This window comes from Gavia stellata, chromosome 4, assembly GCF_030936135.1.
Source record: "Gavia stellata isolate bGavSte3 chromosome 4, bGavSte3.hap2, whole genome shotgun sequence".
Classification (NCBI taxonomy): Eukaryota; Metazoa; Chordata; class Aves; order Gaviiformes; family Gaviidae; genus Gavia; species Gavia stellata.
In genome coordinates, this window is record NC_082597.1 from 25,918,098 (window position 1) to 25,941,037 (window position 22,940).

Consider the following 22,940-nt stretch of genomic DNA (forward strand, 5'->3'; position numbering starts at 1 on the left):
GAATGCCAGAGGACTAACTTGGAGATGTGAAATTTCATGCTACTCCTCTTCAAGCATTTTGCTGAACAGCATCCAGAGCTTTCAGTGTAGAGGTACTTTTTTTTCCTCTAACAACATATAAATCTATACTTGTCTATAATTATTTCTTAAACAAAACACCAAGTGACACATTTACTTACAAGCAACAATGTTTATGTATCGATTCTTATTTTTGTTGTCAGGGTGATTAGAGCTGTCTGATGTAATACCTAGATCTACAGTACAGCTCTGGATTTCCTGAAAAAAAATGTACATCATACTTTAGTAAGTATTAAGATACATAAAATGTCTTAAAATACAGTAAGTCAGCATGAAAAGAACCACAACCTTATACCCAATTATCTATGATATTTTACAACTACTTCATTGCTAAAAAAATTCAGTGAAATAATTCCTTACCTGGTAAAACTCTTTCAGTGTCTAATGAGGGAATGAATGCAAAAAAAGTAAAAAAAATCAAATTCCACAGCACAGAACAAATGGATAGAAGTGTTTATATAAATTACAATTACTATATGGAAAACAGTTATGGTCATGCAATATATATCTCCATAATAACAACAAAGCTGAATATTTTGACATAAGTCTTAAAGGAAACAAGAGGTAATTTTCCTGTTAAAATAATGGTATCTATTTTCCTATCTTTAGCTTCAATGTGAGACCTTAGGCCGGTGAAAGCTTATACATATGAGCAACATCACTGACTTTAGCCAGATTATCTATACATTTAACTGTGTGTAGGATTTGTAACTGGTCCTTATAACTGCATTAGCTTCTCTGTGGAATGCTTTTGCTGTCTTTGCAGTCAGCTGTAAAACCTTCACTGGAGCAGGACAGTGTGATGCTCAGACAGCCTCGTGGCACTCTGGTGAAGGACAGCATTACAGCCCTCCGTCTGCCAGCAGTTTCTCAATGAACCCAATGTTTTTATAAAGAGAGAGACTGAGAAAGACAGGCACAAAGTCTATAAAACTCACGAAATTAGTTTATTTTATTTTATTGATTACTTTAACTGACAGGAAACTCAAGCATTTATAAGGTCCACATTGTTAAGTAGGAAATATGTTGTCATGACTAAAAGTATTATGTTTCCCAACACTTTTTAGGATTTATTTTAATATTAATCACCTTCACCTTCAGCTATTTAAGTATGTATATGAAAAGTGGTCACCAGCCTGAAAATTAGATTTTTAAATATGAGCTGTTTTATAGTAATATAAATAAAAAACCTGAACCACCCCTGTACTCTCCTCTCCAAATGTATGCTGACTCTGCAAAGACAATTACTGTATTTCAATTTTTCCATATCTTCTCTGTTCTTTATCGGTGGAGAAAAGATGGGGAAACTAGTTCTGGGGTAGTCTGTAAAGCCAAAAAGGATCTCCAAGAAATGATAAGGACACTGAGTTTTTTGTAATAGTTAAAACAAGCATGAAATATTTCAGATGGTGTAGGTGTAGCTCAGTGAGATGCAGCATATTTGGTCTTTGGATCACTGCTGTAATTTAGGAAAAGAACAATTTTAGGAAAAGAACAATTTAGGATGAACAGTTTAACTTCTGTATTGCTGTCCTCACTAATGGTGAAAGAACTTTGTTACCATTGTATTTACACACAGTCTGCTCTTATTAAAAGCCAGACTAGCTGGAGCCCAGTCCTGTCAGTGCGTATGCACACGTGTAAAATATGAACACGTACTGGACATTCACAAGTATTTACAAGTTTGGTCCCACAATCAGATGGATATTTGAACGTTAAATGAATTGGAGAAGAAATGCTGATGAAGAAGGTTAGGTGAATGACATGGAATTTTTGTTCCATTAGATCACAACACATTGGCTGGGGAAACAAAAGCAAAACCAAAAGATGGAGAACTATGAATTTCTTTACTTTCAGTATTGTTTTTGCAGCAGGAATATTACAATCATATTTTAAATTAATAGACATAAATTAAAAAACTTGTTTCCATCCTAACTGACTGATTTTGTTAGAAATTTCTTGTCAAGAATTTTAATAGCCCAGCATTAATTACAGAGTTTGGGTTTATAATGTTCATTTTATGTGACTTAAGTTAGAACATATCTATCTTTAAATTGTTTGTAATGCATATGAATGTGAAAAACAATGAAGTTCATTAGTTACATATGGTGACAGTAACATTATATGATGAGAGCATATGTTTCAAAGTTTTTAAATACCTCTTATGAACCATATATTTTAGGAAAGGAACTGTAAAGCTTTCACTACGACATATGAAGACTACATTAGCTCCCCTGTTAATCAGAAGTCTTGCCACATGTACTTATAATTACTTCCATATTTTTTTCTCTGTAAATGGAACAAGCAAATGTGGGTAGCTTCTGCAAAATTCAATTGGTGTTAGTGTTGGAAAAGCTTTACATCTATATCTTATAAACTACATAGTTTGCATTATCTTTGCAGCTTATTGACACAACCATTTAGTATTTTATCACAGTGATAAACATTCCCATTTGGATCCCAGTCCTGTTAGCTTTTATAAATCTCCCTAGCCTTTATGCACAAACAGTCCTTACTGGACTCACAGTACTCATATTTACATGCATTTATGAAATTGGTCCCCAGGCTAGAATGTAATGCCCAGTTGTTTCCAGGCATTTAAAATTAACATTATTTGTATGTGCTAAGAAGAAAGATGACGTCGTAAAGCCATACCTCAAATTCTTCAGAAAAACCATTACTTGCATGTAAATCTGCAACATGTTTTGGAAAATGCTTTATTGGAATTGCTCCAACATCATCTTAGGGGCGGGAAAAGACAAAAAATATATTTATGAAGAACAAAATGCCAGTGACATATAAAGAAGTTTACACGTAGGCAATCCAGACAACATCCTGAAATAAAATTTTTGGGATGAACTTTGCATATACAACTCCCACAAAAATAAAAATTCTTTAACACCATTAACATTTCTAAAATCATTCTCTAACACTTAGGCATTTCTAAACAGCTGTTCTGAAGGAAGATATAGAAAATGCCTAGCCAGGTCTTGGTCTTTCTTTAAGTCCCCAAAATCAAGGTGCTGACTCTGCAAGATGCTGATCTTGTCTGTAAATTGAGGAGCACTCAGAACTACCTGTGAAGTCAAGAGGAAATGGGAGGATTAGCAGTTTGCTACAAGATGTTCAGTGGGAGAGGGTAGGAGCAGAGCTCTGAATAATACTGGTAAGGAAAGAATGATCAGGCAGAGGAGTCCGGGTACTTTAGATTGATTAATGTTGCACTGGGACTCTGATACAATACATGGACTAGCCACATAGTCCCAAGCCTGCTAAATTAATGCAGCATTATGCCAGTAGTATAATTTAAACTGATGTGTTGCATGTTTTGCATTGGCATCCAAAGGAAGCAACAACTATTTTTCATCTTTTACTGCATGAGTGAGTACTTCCAGGAGGGATTTTTTCCCCCATTCTCCTCCATGGTTCTAAGATTACCTATTGATAATAATCTTATGTCTGATCCTGGGAGTATTGACTGAATTTTTTCACATCAGGTTTTATACTTCAAGTTTTAAGTGAAAGATTAAGTTTAAGACTTTCTGGATACCCACAAAGACAATATCTACATTCTCAGCCAATAAATGTGATTCATGCAACTTCTGGGTTCTGATACTGAGTCTGAATTTTCCATCTGATGTTTATATTTCAGGATATCTCCTTTTTACTTTATACAAATACAGAAAAACATTCTTGTGTAGAATGTTCATTAGGGACCATGTCAAAAACCTTTGGGACTTTAAATCTTTTGTTTCCTGCAAATATGCTATGTAAGCAAAGTCATCTGTTCTGTTCATTACCTGTTAAAGGATGACATTATTTCAGCTAGTTTTGGTTCTGAAGAATAATTGTGGTTGTTTTTTTTTTTAAAGCCTTTCATGGATTAAAAATATGTTTATTTCACAATTTGTAATTTCATCACTGTTTGACATGGGAAAGAAACATCAAAAACATTGAACAAGGACCTGTTATTTACATCAACAGATGTTCAGCATTTAGGCCACCTAATAATTTCAGTTTTCAGTTACCAAGAATTTGTTGAATTGTATTGAGATCCATCTAGTCTTCCACTTACATGAATGGATCTGAATACAAAAAGTCAATTTATCCAGTCAAGCCTAAGAGAAGCTGAACAAATGTGTAACACTATCTTCACACTTCGGAGATGAAACCTGGCATAAAGTGTTTATTCTAATGATATGCAAACACAAAACCAGAAGGGAAGGTAAATGACCCTAAGTACAAGGACATTAAGGGAGAAAGAGATCTCAGGTTTGGTGTAATTACTATTTTATTTTCTTGCCAGTGCTAATCTCTCAATTCAATCGCTTCTGACTCCAGGAATATATTTTGTATCTGATGGCAGGTATCACTTGAAACTACTTACATGTTGATAGTGGGTCCTAATATTACCTTGTAATTCATTATTTGTTCTGAATGTATCTTTGAATTATGCTGTGAAGTGCCAGGGCATTTTCTGTGAATAACTGCAATTCTCCTATCTCTGCCAATGAAATCCCACAAAAGGAAAACTTAATATATAATGAGATCTGTGGAGTGTGCTTTTAGTCAGTCATAATAAAAAATTAAGCTCAGCAGTTTTAGTTACAAAATGCTCTTCCTGCTCTACGCTCTTTGCCAGTATTATATTGCAGTTAGTCTCAATTGTTGTAAAATTAGACTGCTGAAACACTTGTGCAATAGAAAACACAAAAAGTGCTCACTTGACGTCTGTTGCACGCAAAATAAAACAAAAATATTTCCTCTGTGCTTGCAGATTTTTCCATAAAATATTTTATGTATCTTTCAGTCACTTAGAAGCACTTTTCTCTTTAAGTTAATATTTATCAATATTTCAGAAGGAAAACCTCCAGCATCAAAACACATATTTTAAGCACTCATAATAACTGTAAGTGCAATTCTGTCTTATGACAATGGAAAACACTATCTCCCTGAGGTGAGCTGGTCAGGAAAAACTGCAAGAAATTTACACAGTTGTACTGCAATATACTTAATGATAGAGAGTAAGAGCAGAGATTTCCTATAATGATTGCCACTTGACATTCATATATAATCACATGTTTTCTGAAATCAAGCTATATCCCTGCCTATTAACCACTTAGAAAAAGATCATGCATCTCCTAACAATAGCTATCAATAAAAGAGGCATTTAAAGATGCCTACAATTTGGTTACAATAGAAGTCTAATGTTTGGGATTTATTTAATTAAATGTGTTTACTAGTTATCTACACAAGGGCTGATTTTGCTTCCCTTAGTCATTCCAAGGGAACCCATCACCCTATGCAATAGCACAGTTTGCAAAAGCATTACTTGTGGAACAAGATATCCTTTTCTCATGGGTGAAAATGTGGCTTGGGATCTGCTGCAAAATTAATCTATTTAAGGTACTTTTCATCCTACTCAGATTGAAAAAGCTGGGAGGGCTGCATGTGCTCCTCTGATACTCTTTGAGGAGGAAAGAAAAGAAACAGTTTCTCCAAATAACTGTGGTGGATATGGAACCAGAAGATGATAATAATATTCTGCACTTGTGTATCATTTTTATGAGAGGCTCACAGAGAACTTTACCAGTAGTAAGTATGCTAGTAAAATCTGTAAGTTAAATAAGTTTGTAACTGCAAATGAAATGCAGATAGATGAGGCATACATTGGTCCTGCTGGTAAAAAGAATAGGTCATGTTCTTTACATCGGTGACAAATTCAGTTAAAGTAGAATATGTTGCTGGTGCAATCCTCTGTTTTGTGACAGTGAAGCAGAGCTATTTGGTGTAGCTCAGATGACTGCACTAGAAGCCATTTCTAGTGAGGCTACACCTCAAACGGCTAGAAGGCACAGTGTGTCTTTGAGACAACTCTGTAAGGTGAGGATATTTCTCTTCTGTGTTACCTACAGGAGAGAATATTAGTAACACTAGTCTCTGCCTCCTGCCTAGTCAAGTGCACCTGTTTATTAGTACAAGAGGGTACAAATCTCTGGTTTACAGATGTTACAGTATGTGAGTAATTCATATGGACACATACAAGGCAGCACCTTCCAACAGCTAACACCAATCCACAGAACAGCTGACAAAAAATACCTGAGACTGGGAAAATTGGAGCTGGGGGAGCAGAAATCACTCGAGGTGATGTATTATCTTCTAAATAAAAGTGAGCAGTCTGGAAACATTTCCTAGAGGGGAAGAAAGATAAATAAATATTGCAAAAAAAACCCCAAAACATTATCTGACATCTTTTGGAATTCTGGCATTTTTGAGTAAGAAAGAAATCACGGTTTTGAAAACCAGTTTTCATGGAGTGTCAAATACTACTGCTGTAATATAAATATTCCCCCAACACACCACCAAATTATGCATACAACTTGAAGATACTACATTAACTCAGCATAATACATAGTTCATGCATCTTTACCTATACCAGAGGCAGAAGATAGAGCACACATCAGACATAGTGAAAGCTGGAAGAGGAACTCTGCATCAGGAGCTACTGTAGATGCTGCACAACAACTCCAAGTATAAAAAATGCCATTGTCTTCCTTGCTTATCCAAATTCGCACACTTAATTACTGTTCCCTTTTATGTGATTATGCTAGCCTGAAGATGGAGCAGCGTACAAGATCAGTTCTGGTAATTCATAGCCAGATCCTACTGCAGACATGGAAACGCAATAAAAGGCAACACACTCTGTAACAGAAAAAACGGTGGCTCTGGAACCACTATGACTGGGGCTAAACAATTTTTTTCATAATGTAATTGCAACACTCGGGGACACCTTAACCAAGGAGGACTTTCCAAAGTTGAAACTGGGGAATTTATAACTCCAGGAGATGCTAGCTTTGTTGCAAAAATATTGAAGAATGAATACAAATGGAATCAACCTTAACTATGACCCACAATGTTATTTGTATCTGTGCTGTAATCCAGATGTGAAGATAATAAGAGTAGCATCTGTTAAGAGTTGAAGCTATTCAAGGGACTAAACAACCAACTGCTGCTGTAAGCATTGCAAAGCCTCCTTAATTAAAAAAATCTCCATATGATTAGACATGCTAATAGCAATCTTTACTCTGGGTCACTTAATCTATTTGAAATATTATTCACTAACCATTAAATTTAAAAAGAAATATATGCATCAGGAAAATATTATCTCATTTTATATTTACAAGATTCTGCTTCTTCAAAGCTATTGTCTGAAACCATTATATGATCTTTTCCTATTTTGTGAGGTCATTGGTGTTTTAAATTCTTCTGTACCGTTCCTGTATCACCGCATGGATAAAACCCCTCATATAATTGTTATAATCAAAAAGAAATTTTGAGGCTACTTTGAGAAACAGATAGGGAATATGTGGATATTGTCATTCTTTCCAGAACCATTAATGTAGATTATAAAGACTTTGGTAAGCTTATTTGAATTAAGCCTTTGGGAAACATGCCCATACTCTCAGAATGTGTTGGGAATTTTCTGCCTGTGTACAATGAATATTCTTTAAAGCACAAGAAAAAGTGGACAGCTATATCAAAGGGAATATTGTGGCATACAAAATAGTTCTGGTGATTCACATGACAATTAAATTTGGAGTCCAGCTAGGATCCTCTAAAAGCATATTTGTGATGGTCATAGAGGAGCTTTGGCTTTGCATGACATGTTTGGAGTAAGACAATCCATTATATACTTAGTTTTACCTAGAAATGGCAATTTTGGATGCAGACCAAGAACACATTCAGGATGTGCTTGGGAACATCTTTCTAATTTTTAAAGAGGCTCTAACATTAGTACCCCATAGAGTTAGCAGCTGCTGAGGTGAAAGAGGTTGTCTCAATACTAGCATAATACTCATGAGTTAGTCTCAGGACTGTGTGCGAAACGTCTATGACAGGCAGGCAAGTATCAAAGTATTTCAAATCACTAAACACTTTTGGGAAGTCTGGCCCTGCCTGCTGGGCACCGAGAATGCTGATGTACTATGTTTATTAAAAGCAGCACCAAGAAACCAAACACGCCAACCAGCCTGACAGGAACAGGTTGCCCAGAGAGGTGCCCCATCCTTGGAAACATTCAAGGACAGATCGGACAGGGCTCTGAGCAACCTGATCTAGTTGAAGATGTCCCTGCTCATTACAGGGGGGTTGCACTAGATGACCTTTAAAGGTGCCTTCCAACCCAAATCATTCTATGGTTCTATGAGTCTATGATTCCATGATTAAAGCTCTAAACCCCCAAAAAAGTCCTCCCCCTAATGCCTACTGCTTATGAACAATGATAATACATAAAGTTTATGGACAAACATCACAGAGTTTTGCCACCTCCTTGCTTGAGAAAAGATTCAGCGAAAAAGAATGTAATTAGCATAATGGCTTTCACATCTAAAGCAGTGCTTAAAATGTCCTCATAATATGCCATACATTCACTATCCCTTACTGAGCCACTGTATCTTTAATCTTTAAGAAGTTAATTGTGGCTGAAAATAAATTACACCCTTAGCACATTTGGGAGACAAATTCATAGCAGTTGACTTAACCTGTAATAAGACTCATAAATAGGCACTCCATCTGCTTCTGCATCAGCAGTGAAAGTCTTCACGACTAAACCTAATGTTAATAATCATGTCTCGTTAATTATCACTTGTTGTTAATGAAAAAAGTGATGACTATTTCAAACTTCCAGACAAAGGTCCCATCACTCCATGTTAACCTGATTATTTAATTTACACCTTTCATCACAGCATTTAGATCTTCAACCTAAAACTGTAATTTGTAATTTAGACACTGCAATTCTTTGAAAACACACACACGTACACGTACACGCACACACGCACTTTATACATGGAGATAGTGCTAAGCGATTGAATTAATTAGTGTCTGTATCTGTACAGGAAGGCATGCAGCTCTTTGGTTTAACAGGAGGGATTCTAGATCTGAATGAATGCTTAAAAGTGAACTACTTGGGACAAGACTGTGCCTCAGACTGCAGAGGACATCGTCTTCCTGGCGTGTGGGCCCCTGGACCTTGGCTGAGGATATGTGCTGCCTACGTCTTCCCTGGGGCAGGGACTGCTCAGACCTTGACTCAGATTGTCACAGAGGCAGGCAACACAGCATGGCGCTGTGTGTGCGTGTGAGTGTGTGCATGTGAGGGTGCTGACCGTGTAGGAAGGCAGCTGAACCTCGGAAGTCAGGGGCATCTGTGACAGGGTGGGTTTGTGCATCGACTGCTCTCCCAGAATAGTCTTAGAAGCACAATTACTTCTTTCTCTGAGAATTTCAGGGTCTTCTGTGCTCACAGGGTATGTCCCAAAACATACTCTCAAACACTTACTACAGTTTATTTTTAAATGGTTCCGTTCATTTAAAGAGTAGATGGTTCCAAAGGATCTTTAAATGGATCCTCAGAGGATCCAATGATTCAAATTATTCCATTTTTAAATGGTTCCAATTAATTTTTAAATGCTTGTCAGGTGAAATTTTAATTTTCAAATTTTATTAACTCTTTTATTCATAATTTGATGTCACATAGTTGAGAAATTTTTCCTTCATGGATGGATGAGTGTGGCCTTTGTAAGTTTAAATCTGTTTTTAGTGTGTCTCTGTATGTGCGAGTTTAACTATCCCTACAGAGGGTTCTCAACTCTGTTCCCACAAACCTAACACAGGACTCAAGGCATCAGTTCAAATTGCAGATAAGAAAATGAACATTCTCTGACAGATGTGTTTCAATGAGATAGAGTGGTATAAAAAGTTAAAATTTAAATGACTCCTCAGGATGTTGTCTGTCACTGGGTTGGTCATTTCTGAAGCATTGTTGTCATGTAACTTCTAGGAGGCTTCATGACAGCCGGCTGATAGTCAGTATGTCTATAGGTAGAAATGTAGTCGGAACTGCATTAGCAGTTTGCTGTTCACATTATTAGAGCTACTCTCTTGCTAAGATTCACATATATTTGTTGAAAAAGAATCTTGAATGGTGCAACTCCCACTCACAACTGTTACCATTTTACTGTTTTCCAAGCTCTTGTGATAACCATTATAAAAATTGATCTGCACAAATAGTCTGACATTTCTTCCTATACATCAGTTCATCAGGTTTATTTTCATTGATTACTTCTATCAACTGTTCCAAAAGAGTGTACACATGGATAAGCAATTTCCAGTATATTATATGTTGGCACAGAGAAACTTTCAGTCACCTTAACAGGTAAGGTTAATTCAGCAAAATGGGAATGATTAAGCCATCCAGAAATGAAAAGAACAGAGCAAGGAGATTCAAATATCCCTGCTGCATCTCTGCTGCAAGGACTCAGTCAAATAGATAGATACTAAGAGAGATGGACAGACTCTAGATTTGGATAGAAAATTCTCTCTAAAGCTGTAAAAAAAATCTATGTGGACGACAAGGCCATTAAACAGACAAAAGAATCTCCTTGCTTATTCCACTGTAATCTTAATCATGGTGAAGAAATGAAAGGAAAATGACATTGCTTGAAAATTGCTTGAATTACAAAAGATTTGATACACAGAACTAGAGTAGTTAAAAATTGCATATTTTCCTACTGGCAATGAAACAATCTTTAGACAATATTGTCATTAAAAGTTTTCATCCCTGTCAGAGAAATGAATATTTTATCACAGAAAGATTGAAATTGTGCCTAATGAGATAGGGAAGAGATTGGGGAATTTCCTCAAGTGCTGATTAACAATTTCATGTTAAAAAAAAACCCCAAAACCCAAACAACAGATGGTACAGAATTATCTTTCTGATATAAGTCATTCAAGTGAAGAACAAAATAATTTTGCCTATTTTTAACCTTGAGAAACTGGAACTTGTTGCTTTTAGTAGTTACTTGTTTTTTAAACCAAATAACACACCTTTTGCATATTAAGCACACTTTTTGCATATTCAAAGTAGGAGCTAATAGTGGAAACAACTCAAAGCACTATTGAGTCAAATACCCAGCTAGGATATCCCAATGCAATTTTTTGAGTACTGTTCCCAAAGGAATAGACAATAAATTCCTGCAAACCTAAAATTTTTATGAACTTTAGTAAGTGAAAACAATTGGCTCACATAAAAAAAAGCATTATAGAAAGAAACATTAACAGCTTACATCAATTATTTCAAAATAAACTAAAGCTAACCATAAAAATGCTTATAGACTTTATACTAATATTTTCCAGGCATAAAGAAAACTGCATAGCAATAAAGGTAATGTTCTGATTTTTCCCAGGCTTTAAAAAGATGTGAGGCACCTTTGAAAGAGGGCCACAAAGTCCTACCTACAATACAAACTGTTTATGTTTCATTCCTCGGAAATAAGAAACATGTTACTGGTGTTATCATAATGCCAAGAAAATTTTCTTGAGGATTAACAAAAAAAGAGCTCCGTATTTTATTTTGTAGTACACAAGAAATACAGAAAAGATTAAATTCAAGTTCAAGAAGATATTACTGCTAACGGGATTTTTGTTTTATTTTGAAAGACCTATGTTACAGAACTGTTCATTCCCAGAGAAAGAATACGAAATGAACACAATGTTATTTGACAAAAACAAGCTTGTAACATGTAGGATTACTAGAATTGCACTGTACAATCTGGGTCTTAAAATGGATGGTGTTCTTTGGCAAATAGAAGAGATTTCAAATACTATTTAGCTTCAGGGATGAAACCCTTTGGAAGATGAATATAAAAGTTTATGTTGCGTAACATGGAAGACAGAAGAAGGTTCTCAATATGAAATTGGTTAGCTGGAAATCCTGTGATGGACAGTATAATTATCCAACTAGACATAAACTAACAAATGAGTTGTGCAATTCCTACAGCAATTAACTACTTCTTTGGAAAGAAGAAGACATCTTTCTTAAAATTCATTGCTCAAGTGTCTTTATTCATGCTGAAGGCTGTCTGACTCGCTAGCACAGTTGCCTGGAACAAAGGAAGCTTGAACTTAATGTCTTAAGTCTAGTCTGTTCAGGGGCAGGATGCCATCCAGAGGGACCTTGACAGGCTGGAGACGTGAACCTGTGCGAACCTCAGGAAGTTCAACAAGGCCAAGTGCGAGGTCCTGCACATGGGTCACGGCAATCCCAAGCAGAAATACAGGCTGGGCAGAGAATGGATTAAGAGCAGCCCTGAGGAGAAGGACTTGGGGGTGCTGGTTGATGAGAAGCTCAACATGAGCTGGCAGTGTGCCCTTGCAGCCCAGAAAGCCAACCGTATCCTGGTCTGCATCAAAAGATGCGTGACCAGCAGGTTGAGGGAGGTGATTCTCCCCCTCTACTCCACTCTCGTGAGACCCCACCTGGAGTACTGCATCCAGCTCTGAGGCCCCCAATATAAGAAGGACATGGACTTGTTGGAGCGAGCCCAGAGGAAGGCCATGAAGATGATCAGAGGGGTAAAGCACCTCTTCTACGAGGACAGGCTGAGGCAGTTGGGGTTGTTCAGCCTGGAGAAGAGAAGGCTCTGGGGAGACCTTACAGCAGCCTGAAGGGGGCCTGCAAGAAAGCTGGAGAGGGACTTTTTACAAGAGCATGTAGTGATAGAACAAGCGGTAATGGCTTTAAGCTGAGAGAGGGTAGATTTAGGTTAGATATAATGAAGAAGTTCTTCACCATGAGGGTGGTGAGGCACTGGAACAGGCTGCCCAGAGAAGTTGTGGCTGCCCCAACCCTGGAAGGGTTCAAGGCCAGGTTGGACGGGGCTTTGAGCAACCTGGTCTAGTGGAAGGTGTTCCTGCCCATGGCAGGGGGGTTGGAACTAGATGATAAGGTCCCTTCCAACCCAAACCATTCTATGACTCTATGATTCTACTCTGTCCCCATGTGGCACATACACTGCTGGACCAACAGAAAACCAGTGTCAGGAGACTAGAAGAAAAGTCAGTAAGCACAACCATGACATCACAGCCTAGAGATTACAATAGTCAGTAGCTTGGGAAGGGCAGTCTGGGGTCTGGTTCCTGGTTCTTCACCACTTTTATACATTTTAGATTAAGCAGGATTGAGTAGGAAAAAAAAAAAAAGAAGAAACAAGCTCTGGAAGCATCTGCAAGGTGTTTGAGCCTGCCTTTCCCCTTGTTTGTACAGCTCCTGGAAAAGCAAGGTCCTGTTTCTTGCTGCTAGTTTACATGTTAGCACTGCAGAAGCAGTAATAGGATCAGGTTCCTGGTAATTGCCAAACAAAGAATCTCCATGGCAGGCAGTTTTTGCAACTCATTTCCCCTTTCTGGACCACTGTGTTTCCTCCCTGGCAACCTGTACAATCAAGAAAGTGTTAGGGTTGTGCATGGATTTTGAAAGCCCTATGAAAGCTTAAGCAGATCTGTCCCTACGAAGACTCTCTCTGGCTTTATCTAGAACCAATGAAACAGAGCCAGACAAAGGCTTGACCACTGCTACATACTGTCACACAGCTAACTAGATTCCTGGTATGCTTTTAGCTCAGGCCAACTTGCATTATTTCACACAAAGCTTGACACAGTTTGGGTTAGCACAGGACAGAGACCATCCCCAGCAGGTGATGTGAATGCAGCCACTCTGTTTTTTTCCCCTGTGAGGGAAGAGACTTCAGCTGTATGGAAGAGATCTGTGCCATGCCAGCTGGGGTTGGAGAAGAGTCCCTGCTCTGTTTTATTTCACAGTATAGCTATAGTCTTTTGCCCTCACTGATTATGTTATCATGACTTATAGCTGTCACTTCTCTTTAGGCTAGCGGGGCAAATTTTAGTTTAGCAGAATCACAAAGTAGAACAACTTTTTAATCACAGAACATCGGAACAGCTACCCAGTAAGCGATCTTAAAACATTTATACTATTATAGTATCATTAAACTATCCCGTTTCTGTCTTGCATACAACGTCAGCTATGGCACACTCCTACAGTCCAATATGAATTGGTTATTCACATAGTCCTGTTGAGGACCATAGATTCTCATCCTAAATTGACAACTATCTTTTTTAACTGTTAAAGGATTGGAAAGATAGAAAAAAAACCCATGCCATGCTATTTATTTTTCTTCTCCCTCCTGTTCTTCCCAGTACTCTGTTAAGTCACTTGTCTTCTAGGCATTAATAATCACAAGTAATTGCTTACTAAAATCTCTCAATATGGAAATAAACTATTTGCAATGGTTAAACCCTCTGCAACCAAGAAGAATTGTAGTTGAGCATTTTTGACAGAAAACACCTTATTTTGCCAGTTTTATGTCACTGCAGCAGTGGGAACAATACAAAGACACAGTGAGAGACAAGATCCAGTCTCCCTCCTGTAAACCAGCTCAATAATATCAATCACATTTTTCAAATCAGAGTTCTTTAGAACTGAAAAAAAAACCCAACCAAAAAACAACTTACCTCCAGTATATGAGAATACCCACAAGAATCACTAGACAGATAAAAGTCAGGGCTGATACGACCACAAGTGGTATAACTGTCTTCTTCTCTGATTCCAGACTCTCAGCTAGACCGATACGAGACTCATGGCTACTATTACTTGCCTCTGTAGTCAGAGAAAATTGAAACAGTCCATGTTTAAATTCTGAGAAATGCACAGTATGAGTGAATGTGTCTTATAATGAGTCTACTTAATACCACTTACCTCTATTTTTTACTATGTACCGCAGAAAGTGTATACATTTGCAAACCAGCTTACAGAAAATAAGCAGATAGAGGGTAAAGCAAAGTGTTCAAGCTTATGTGACTCAGCCTTCCAGCAGTGGCGACTTGTCTTTGTAAGAATAGCAGATTGTTGTTAAAATATAGGAGAAGAAAGTTTTTTATTTTCATCTGTTTATTAGCTGAAAGCCAACTGAGTTAAGGAATCTGAATATATAATATTGGAATGTGTAAAGAACATTTTTATATTAAACTGTCACTCATATAATGCAAATCACTTCTCTGACTAATAGTTTAGTAAGAAAATTTTCTTACAATAGTCCCTCTGTGCTTGCCGTCTTGCAGTTAAGCCTTCTGTATTGCCCATTCTGTAACTTGCCTTATAGATACAATCTGCTTCCTTTGAATTCAGTTGCAATACTTCCTCTCCCAACTATACTGGAGCCAGAATTAAATTTCCTACCTCCATCTTTACAGGTGATCAAACTATTATTTAGATATGGTCTAGATTGCACATTTCTGTCAGTCTTGTAATGCTGGGTGTCAGAAATATTTGGGCATAGGAATCTGTATGAAGATTAAACCAATATATTTTATAATCTCATAAAATAAGGGAACAGAATGGTGGACGAGACCAATCCTGCATTTTTAACTTTGGTCATACCTCAAGAAGTAAACACTTTAAAACTGTGATTTTGACACAAAATGACTGATTCTTTTCAATCTGTGCAGTTACTGTGATCTGTGACCATTATATGATTTAAAACACAGAAATAAGCACTTTTGCACTTGTTAGAATTAAACCCCTAGATTTTCTAAGAATGTTTGCTGCTTTTGTGAACAGTCCTAATTCAATGAATATTCTGTAGGGGAGCAGAATTTTGCTGTCTAGAAATCAGTTGCACTCCATTGGGATTTCAAAGGACCAATTCTACATGAATAAAAAAGCTTTCAGATAAAAAGGAGAAGGGAATGGAGTTGAGTCTAAAAAAAAAATATGACAACAATTCACATGTTCTAAATAGGATGTCAAAAAACAAACAGCTTCACACAGTACAGATTTCCAGGCAGCTCTCTGCTTGCTTCTGTTTTCTTGAGTTTAGGGGCTTGCAGACATTTTCTTGGTTTTAGTTCAAAGTACTCTAACACCCAAATCAATCACTACTCTTTAAATCCTGTAGCTCAGTGGGCAAAGTGATTGCAGGCACAAGTTGCTTCTGAAAAACGTGTCCCTGAGTTTCTGCTGAGTAGGCTAATATCAGTATTTCCTATTGATTTCAGAAGAAACTATCATGTATGCATGAGAGATCAGAATACGATCCCTTTGAAGCATTCATACTTGCTTATCCAACTCTGGACTAATTCACAGTGTAAAACCCAGTCTTATCTGTGTGATGACAGGGTTCCTTCAAACGGCATGGTCAAATCCTATTAGCATTCCTTCTACGGGGAATGAAGAGCAGGCTTCTTCTGTAACAGGGTATTTCTTGCCTACTTGGCCATCACTCCAATGATGGCAGCTGAAAAGGCAGTCTCATCTGTAGCAGATTTCTTTGCTCCCTAATAGTTGATGTGTTTGGATCCTTTGCATATTTCTTTATATTAATTTCTCTGACAGTTTTTCAACAGAAGTTGAAAGATTTAGGTAGCCATAGAGGTCTTACGGAGAAAGCCCTAGTTCAGAACAAGCATAAATATGCATTAACGACAAAGACTGGGGAAGGTTTAAATGGTAATTTTTTTCTCTAATGGTCACAACCAGAAGGCATTTCATCAATTTGTGGTGAATTCACTGTAATGTATAAATAAGTTCTCAGCTGAGGGGTTAGGTTTTTTTTTTTTGTTTGTTTCAATGCTTTATAATTGAATTAAGGCAAAGATGTCTTTGATTTACAGGACACCATGTTAGACATGCTCATATTGAATTTTCAGTTTATTAAAAGACAATATTTGGCATCATTTATTGGAAAAAATAATGTACATGAAATGATACTGTATAGTATCATCTATATACTATATAGTATAGTATCATTATATACTACTGTATAGTATCAATGATAGTGTCTTTCAATAATACCTAGAAGACAAACTCTAAGTCTGTTGTAATACTCCTCCTCCTCCTCCAGTCATGTACAATACTTTTTGAATTACTATCAGTAACAATTCAAATTACACCCATTATGTAAACTATAAATTTCTTATGGTAACACTCATTCACATTAGTAATATAAGTTTTGAAATACTGATGTTCTTTTTGCTGATTTTTAAAGAAATGTTATGCATTTTACATAATATGGTAACTACTTACCTACTGAACTAATTCACTTATTGATTCAGTTTTATAACACCTACCTTGTTAGGACTCCTATTAATTTCAGTATGTTTTCTATTTTCTTTTAACTTTTATTTTCTATTTTTTCATATTCTATTAGCCATAACTACACAGAGTGTCAATTTAGCACCTTTTCAAATTAGTATTCTGTTGCTCATGAGTAATACGACCTCATGTGATTTAACTGTGTATTTGTCTAACAGGTCTTTTCCAACCTTAGTGATTCTGTGATTCTGTGTGATTCTGTAGGAACGTGCTGAAAATTTCACATGCTTTGTGGATTCCATTCCTTAGTGGATTTAGTTGGATGATACTGCCCTCTATAGATGCTGTAAGTACTCAACCGAAGTTCAATTTATTTTCTAAAATACCAATTTAATCTTGGTTGTTGGGTTGTGGTTTTTTTCAGACATCATAGTTATTGTTTCTGGCTTTACTCTTGGATTTTTCAACACTCTAACAAAAGGCAATGCAAATTCTGAATACTTCAAATTTTCCCACAATGCATTTTTAAATACAAAAGAAATGCTTTATATTTATCAGGTTTTTATCTATGTGAAGTTCAGTTTTGCCTTCTGACCTTATCCTTAGAATCACAAATACTCTCACTGACGTTAAGAGGACTAAATAGGAAAATCACACTAAATATAAACAGGTACAGGAGAATCTGGCTATAGTATTTTAGAAATATGCAAATCTGGCACAAAAAGTCTGCATCTCACTGAAATTTAAAGGTGGCATACAGAGTAAGAATGAAAATGAATGTTTTTATGAGTTAAGATGAATCAGAATCAAACTGAAGCATCTTCTTCCTTGCTCAATACATCTTAGAAAATACAAAAAAAAACACAAGGAGGAAATGTGCTGCTGTAAGTTAAAAACCAGACTCTCAGAGATATGTTTGCTCTGGCAGAGGCATGGTTTCCTCTGGTGTGTTTCCATAAGGGCAGCACTTGTCTTTGTACAGAGAACTTAAGTCCCTCTTAAACCTTTAAAACTAAAACAATTAACATTGAAACAAACTCTGGTTTTAGATTGTGCACCACCGAACTTCTGCTGACAGTACGCATCTATCCAAAAGCAGAGCATGGATCTTCTTACTGAAGAATATTTCAGGTGCAGTTTTAAGTAGCCAGAAGTAGCACTCACAAGATAGCCAGTTCAGCATGCACCCCCTCTTCCCCAACGCTTCCTTAATCACACCTACTGGCACTGTTATGTTCTCCTTTCTTTATATGTAGATAAACCTTCTCATTCTCTATGGCACAAAAGTATCCCCTCACAGCTTTCCATGGTATTCATTAGACTTATCCATAACTAACCTGCCTCAGAGATGTTGAATACTGATGAGTGATCGCTAGTAACAGATGAGGTTGATGACTGTGATGATCCAGGAGTTAATTCTGAGTTACCTGCTTCAACTGCCCCTTCAGTGTCTCTCTCATTAAGGTCAGGAAAACTGAAATCTGTTGAAGTTTCATTATCATTAAGGCTATCTGAGGTACCTTGGCCAGAACCACTTTCTTCATCACTTGTAAATACAGCCCAGGACTTAGACTCTGATGTGTTTTGCAATGGGACACTAGCAGTTTGAATGTGGTTCTCCAAAACTGTCGGGTCGTTGTGCTTCTGAGGTATCGCACTTGCTGTCAAAGTTGGTACGGATGTATAATTACGTCTGTCCGTGGCATACTTTATCTGACTGTCTGATGCAGCAGTAGAAATTTTCTCTTCTTCTTCAGGTTTCTCAGAATGTGAGCTTAGAATTAGGTTACTCTGATCCTTGTTATTGTTTACCTTTGTATTTTGTTCCTCTACTACCAGATCCTGAGCTTCTCTATGGGAAGTGCATGAGATACAGTTACTTACAGGGAAGCCATCGTCATATTCATCGTAGTCATCCTCAACTACAGAAGGCCACAAATTGGTACTGGACATGATACTGGGAGACAACCCAGAGGATTCTCTAGAAGGAACCAGCAACCTACTCAAAGTTACAGGGATCTCACTTTTGGGAGGAACAGCCGTAACAGAAATATGTACATTTGGTAAAGGAAGAGTGTGACGAATGGACACGTCAGAATCAGAAACAACTGCAGGCATATGAACAGGATCAAAATCAAGTGTAGAACTTGAAGAGACACTGGCAGCCTCACTTCTTTCAAAAACACTTGAAGAGATATGGCTGTCTGCAGGAGTAGCTACATGTGGTAATGTATCAACTGTTAGGAAGGGAGTTGTTATGGCATTCGCTGCTTGGGGGGGAAAGGCATTTGTATTTTCTAGACTGGTCAGCTGGAATGAAACATCGCTACTGTACAATGAAGGCATAACCTGCTGAACATCTTCACTGTTAAACAAACTGGATGGAACATATTCCTCACTTGCATCAGAAACAGATAAACCTTGAAGTGACGCTGTGGGCTTACTAAAAGTGTTTGACAACATATCAGCAACGGAAGGTGCAGATGTAGAATGCAGCACGGTTTCAGTTGTAGCAGAACTTGGTGCCATTTGATGCAATATTTGGTCAAATGTAGAACTATCTTTAAGAACCCTGGAGCTTTCAGCCAATATTGGATCACTAGGCACAAATGCAGCCGTGTTAAGCAGAGTGCCATCACCAGAAGATTGGAAGGAGGATTGCAGTAATGCTTCATTATTTAATGTTGCTGAGGTCTCATAAAAGTACGGCTGAGTCGAGGATAACATTTTGCTATAAGCAGGGGCAGAGAGAGCTTGATCTGAGCTTGCACTAAGCATAGGTTTAAGCAAAGTGTCATCAAAGGCTGGAGGTGTAACATGCAAAGGCTGAACGGAAAGGTGATTTTCTGTAAGTTTACTAATATCATGATCAAATATCTTAGTAGTGGGAAAAGCAAGAGAGACTGGAAGGATTCCCTTTGTGCTAGAAACAGGAAGTGGGCTTTCTTTCAGAGACGTATTCTGCTTAATTACATCATCATTAGAAACAGATGTAGAAAGTTCAGGTATCACTTTACTTTCAGCACTGGAAGCCATTTCACTTAAAGAAGAGGAAATTTGCAGTTCTCTCTCATCTCCATATATATCACCTTTTTGAAGCATCTTATTAACATCACTAAACCCAGATGATTCATACGTAATTTCATCTACAGAATCAGAGGAAGAAATGTTAAGTACCGTCAAAGTATCTGTATCAGGCAAAAGGGACTCACTACCAGAGTATGCTTCAGACCAATCCATATCACTAGATAGAGAGCGTGTAGGCTGCAGCAAAGTATCAGCTTGTGATATTACAGAAGAAGGTTTATGCACCAGTACATTGTTATAGCTGCTAAATAAAGGATCTTGACGAAATACGTCAACAGAATCATGCACAAATTCTGTGGAGTCATAGGAAACAGTAAAGCTTTGGAGGGAGCCCACATTACTAGACAAAGCATAAGGAAGTTCAGACATTGTAGACAGTACATGCATATTTAAATCACTGCTGGATGGTTCAACTTGAGAAAATATGTGAGTTCTATTATGACCAAATATCAGTGTCTCTGAAGCAGCATGAGTAGTCTGATGTGACACCACATCAGCATATTGAGCAAGGCTTGGTTGTATTAATGTATCACCCTCTGCCAATGTCAAAGAAGCATGCAGGGACACCTTATCACTTGCAACAGCTGGAGTAGCACTTTGTGGAAACATTTGAGAAACTGTATACAGACGGTGAAACATTTTACTACTGGAGGAAGCAGAGGAAAATGTAAGCAAAGGTACATCATCATAGGAAGACAGGGTGGGTTCAAATGACACATCAACACTGGGAAATACAGGTGTAGCATGCAAGGTCACATCACTATCTGATGTAGCAGGGGTAGTGTCGAGCATCTGAGAGTCAAACAATAAAGGGGTGACTAGAGAAAACACTTCACTACTGTAGGAAGGTTGAAGAGGTATCTCACCATTATAGACTGGTTGAGTTGTCTGAGAGAGTACCTCACTGGTAGCAGAAGCAGAACCATATTCTCCAGAGCTTGAAGAGACAGAGTGAGGTGATAATTCAGCAGAGGAGAAAGCAAAGGTAGAATAATGTGGCAATTCTAAATCCACATCTGAAGTGTCCTGTGAAACCACTGGGCTGCTGGAATAGGGTACTGTAGCTGGCTTTAATCCCTCTACATAAGCATCAGTGGAACTGGTCTGAGACAACTGCCTGCTATCCGATGTATCAACAGATTGAGTTGTCAGATCTGTAGCATTACGAAACCATAAATTTCCATCAGTGGAAGAAGTATGTTTTGGAGGCTCATCAGAGCTTGAGGGTGCTACACCTTCTGAAACATAATTAATGGAGCCTTGGGAAAGAACATCATGCATGCTTATATCTGGGCTTCCTGAAGGCAGGGTGTCTTCTCGGGAGGTCTCCTCCATAACCCGCTGCGTTGAAGAAGTGGTAAGAAATGAACTCCAAAAGTCATCAGATTCTTGGTGAGGTTTAGAAGGAGATGATAAGAAATCTTCATCACTATGGCCAGTAGTGGTTATTCTTGTTGGTTCAGTGCCTGAAGAAAGGTATATGTATTCTTCTTCTATGCCTTTGGTGGAGTCAATGAGTTGAGGAGGAATTCCAGTAAGTGTTCGGGATTCCAAAAAAGGATCTTCCTCTTCTTCAGAAATTTCACTAACAGGTGGAGAAGTAGGGTAATAAACTGCTTTGAAAGCATCATCCTTACCATTCAATTCTTCTTCTCTTGTTAAGTATCTATTTGTTTTAGCTTCATTGGGTTTTGTCCCCATTTTTTCTTGACTGTAGCGGGATGTAGTCACCTGGAAATCTTTCCTCCTCATTTGGTTTATTGTACTGTCAGTGCTAAGAATCACTGCAGTTTCTTCATCCACCTCTGTTTCCTTTTCATCAACTTCATCCTTTGAAAAAACATCATAGCCGAAGACAATTAAAAATGTTTATAGACACTGTACACAAATAAAAACCAAAACTGCAATAACACATTTTTCTGGCTCCATAGACACAAGAGAGGCAAAACATGACAACACTTGAGAATACTCTTGGTCTTAAAGCAAAATATTTAGCTACAAGAACAGGTATCGTCTTCTCTCTTGAAAATATTAATTATTTGCAATACAAACAAAAAAACCCTGTGTCACATCAACTTCTTAAATATTGTGTTACTTTCACTCTGTTTGAGAGACAAAAACCACTCATAGTATTTATTTAATTAGAAAAGCTCTACCTCTTTCCTAATAAAATGCAATTGTATATGCAATACATATCATTGAAAAAATGGTTTTGCTATCAGAATGTCTTAGAGATTTGCACTAATATCCTAATATTGATTAAACTGTCATAGTAACAGAATTTGCAAAATATATTTATGACCTGTCCTTAAATCTGCTGAATCTTCACAGAGTTTTCTGTAGAAGATGATTTCAGGATGGTCAGTGTGACTGTAACAGTTTCACAAGTGTTGTGAGTGAGTCCCTGTTATGACCCTTTGTTTGCTGAACATGAATAATGATACTTTGTGAAAAACCTGTGTAGGGTTTTAAGGACAGATCCAGAAACAAAAAAAATATTACATGCCTAAATACAATCAGGATTTAGGCAGGCCTTGAGGATCTAAGTTCAAAGCCTTTCATCCCCTCTCCAACTTTCCCTGCCCCAATCAAAAAACGTAATGTGGAAGCATCTAACTTGCTCAGCAGGCATTTTCATTTTGACCTAGACACAGCCGTGCCCGCAGCTCTGTGCTGTGCCCTCATCTAGAACTGCCTCAGAACCAAACCTGTCTGACCACAACTCTGCAAGCTAGATTGAAGGGCACCTTCAGTTTCTGAAGGGGCTTGATTTGATAGGCACACACAGCCCTAAGAGACACCAGCAGGACAGAGCCTCTCACAAAATACA

General features: G+C 37.6%; 1 protein-coding gene across 1 annotated transcript in view; it reads right to left on the reverse strand.

The window, feature by feature from the left end:
- Positions 1-22,940, reverse strand: part of PTPRZ1 (protein tyrosine phosphatase receptor type Z1) — a 102,851-nt gene that overhangs the window by 17,140 nt on the left and 62,771 nt on the right. Inside the window, exons 12-17 of the mRNA XM_059816096.1 lie at positions 18,361-21,940; positions 14,446-14,590; positions 6,178-6,269; positions 2,734-2,819; positions 439-459; positions 180-276 (exon numbers count right to left, since the gene is read on the reverse strand). Coding sequence (XP_059672079.1) covers positions 180-276; positions 439-459; positions 2,734-2,819; positions 6,178-6,269; positions 14,446-14,590; positions 18,361-21,940 — 4,021 coding nt within the window. The remainder of the gene's footprint in view (positions 1-179; positions 277-438; positions 460-2,733; positions 2,820-6,177; positions 6,270-14,445; positions 14,591-18,360; positions 21,941-22,940) is intronic.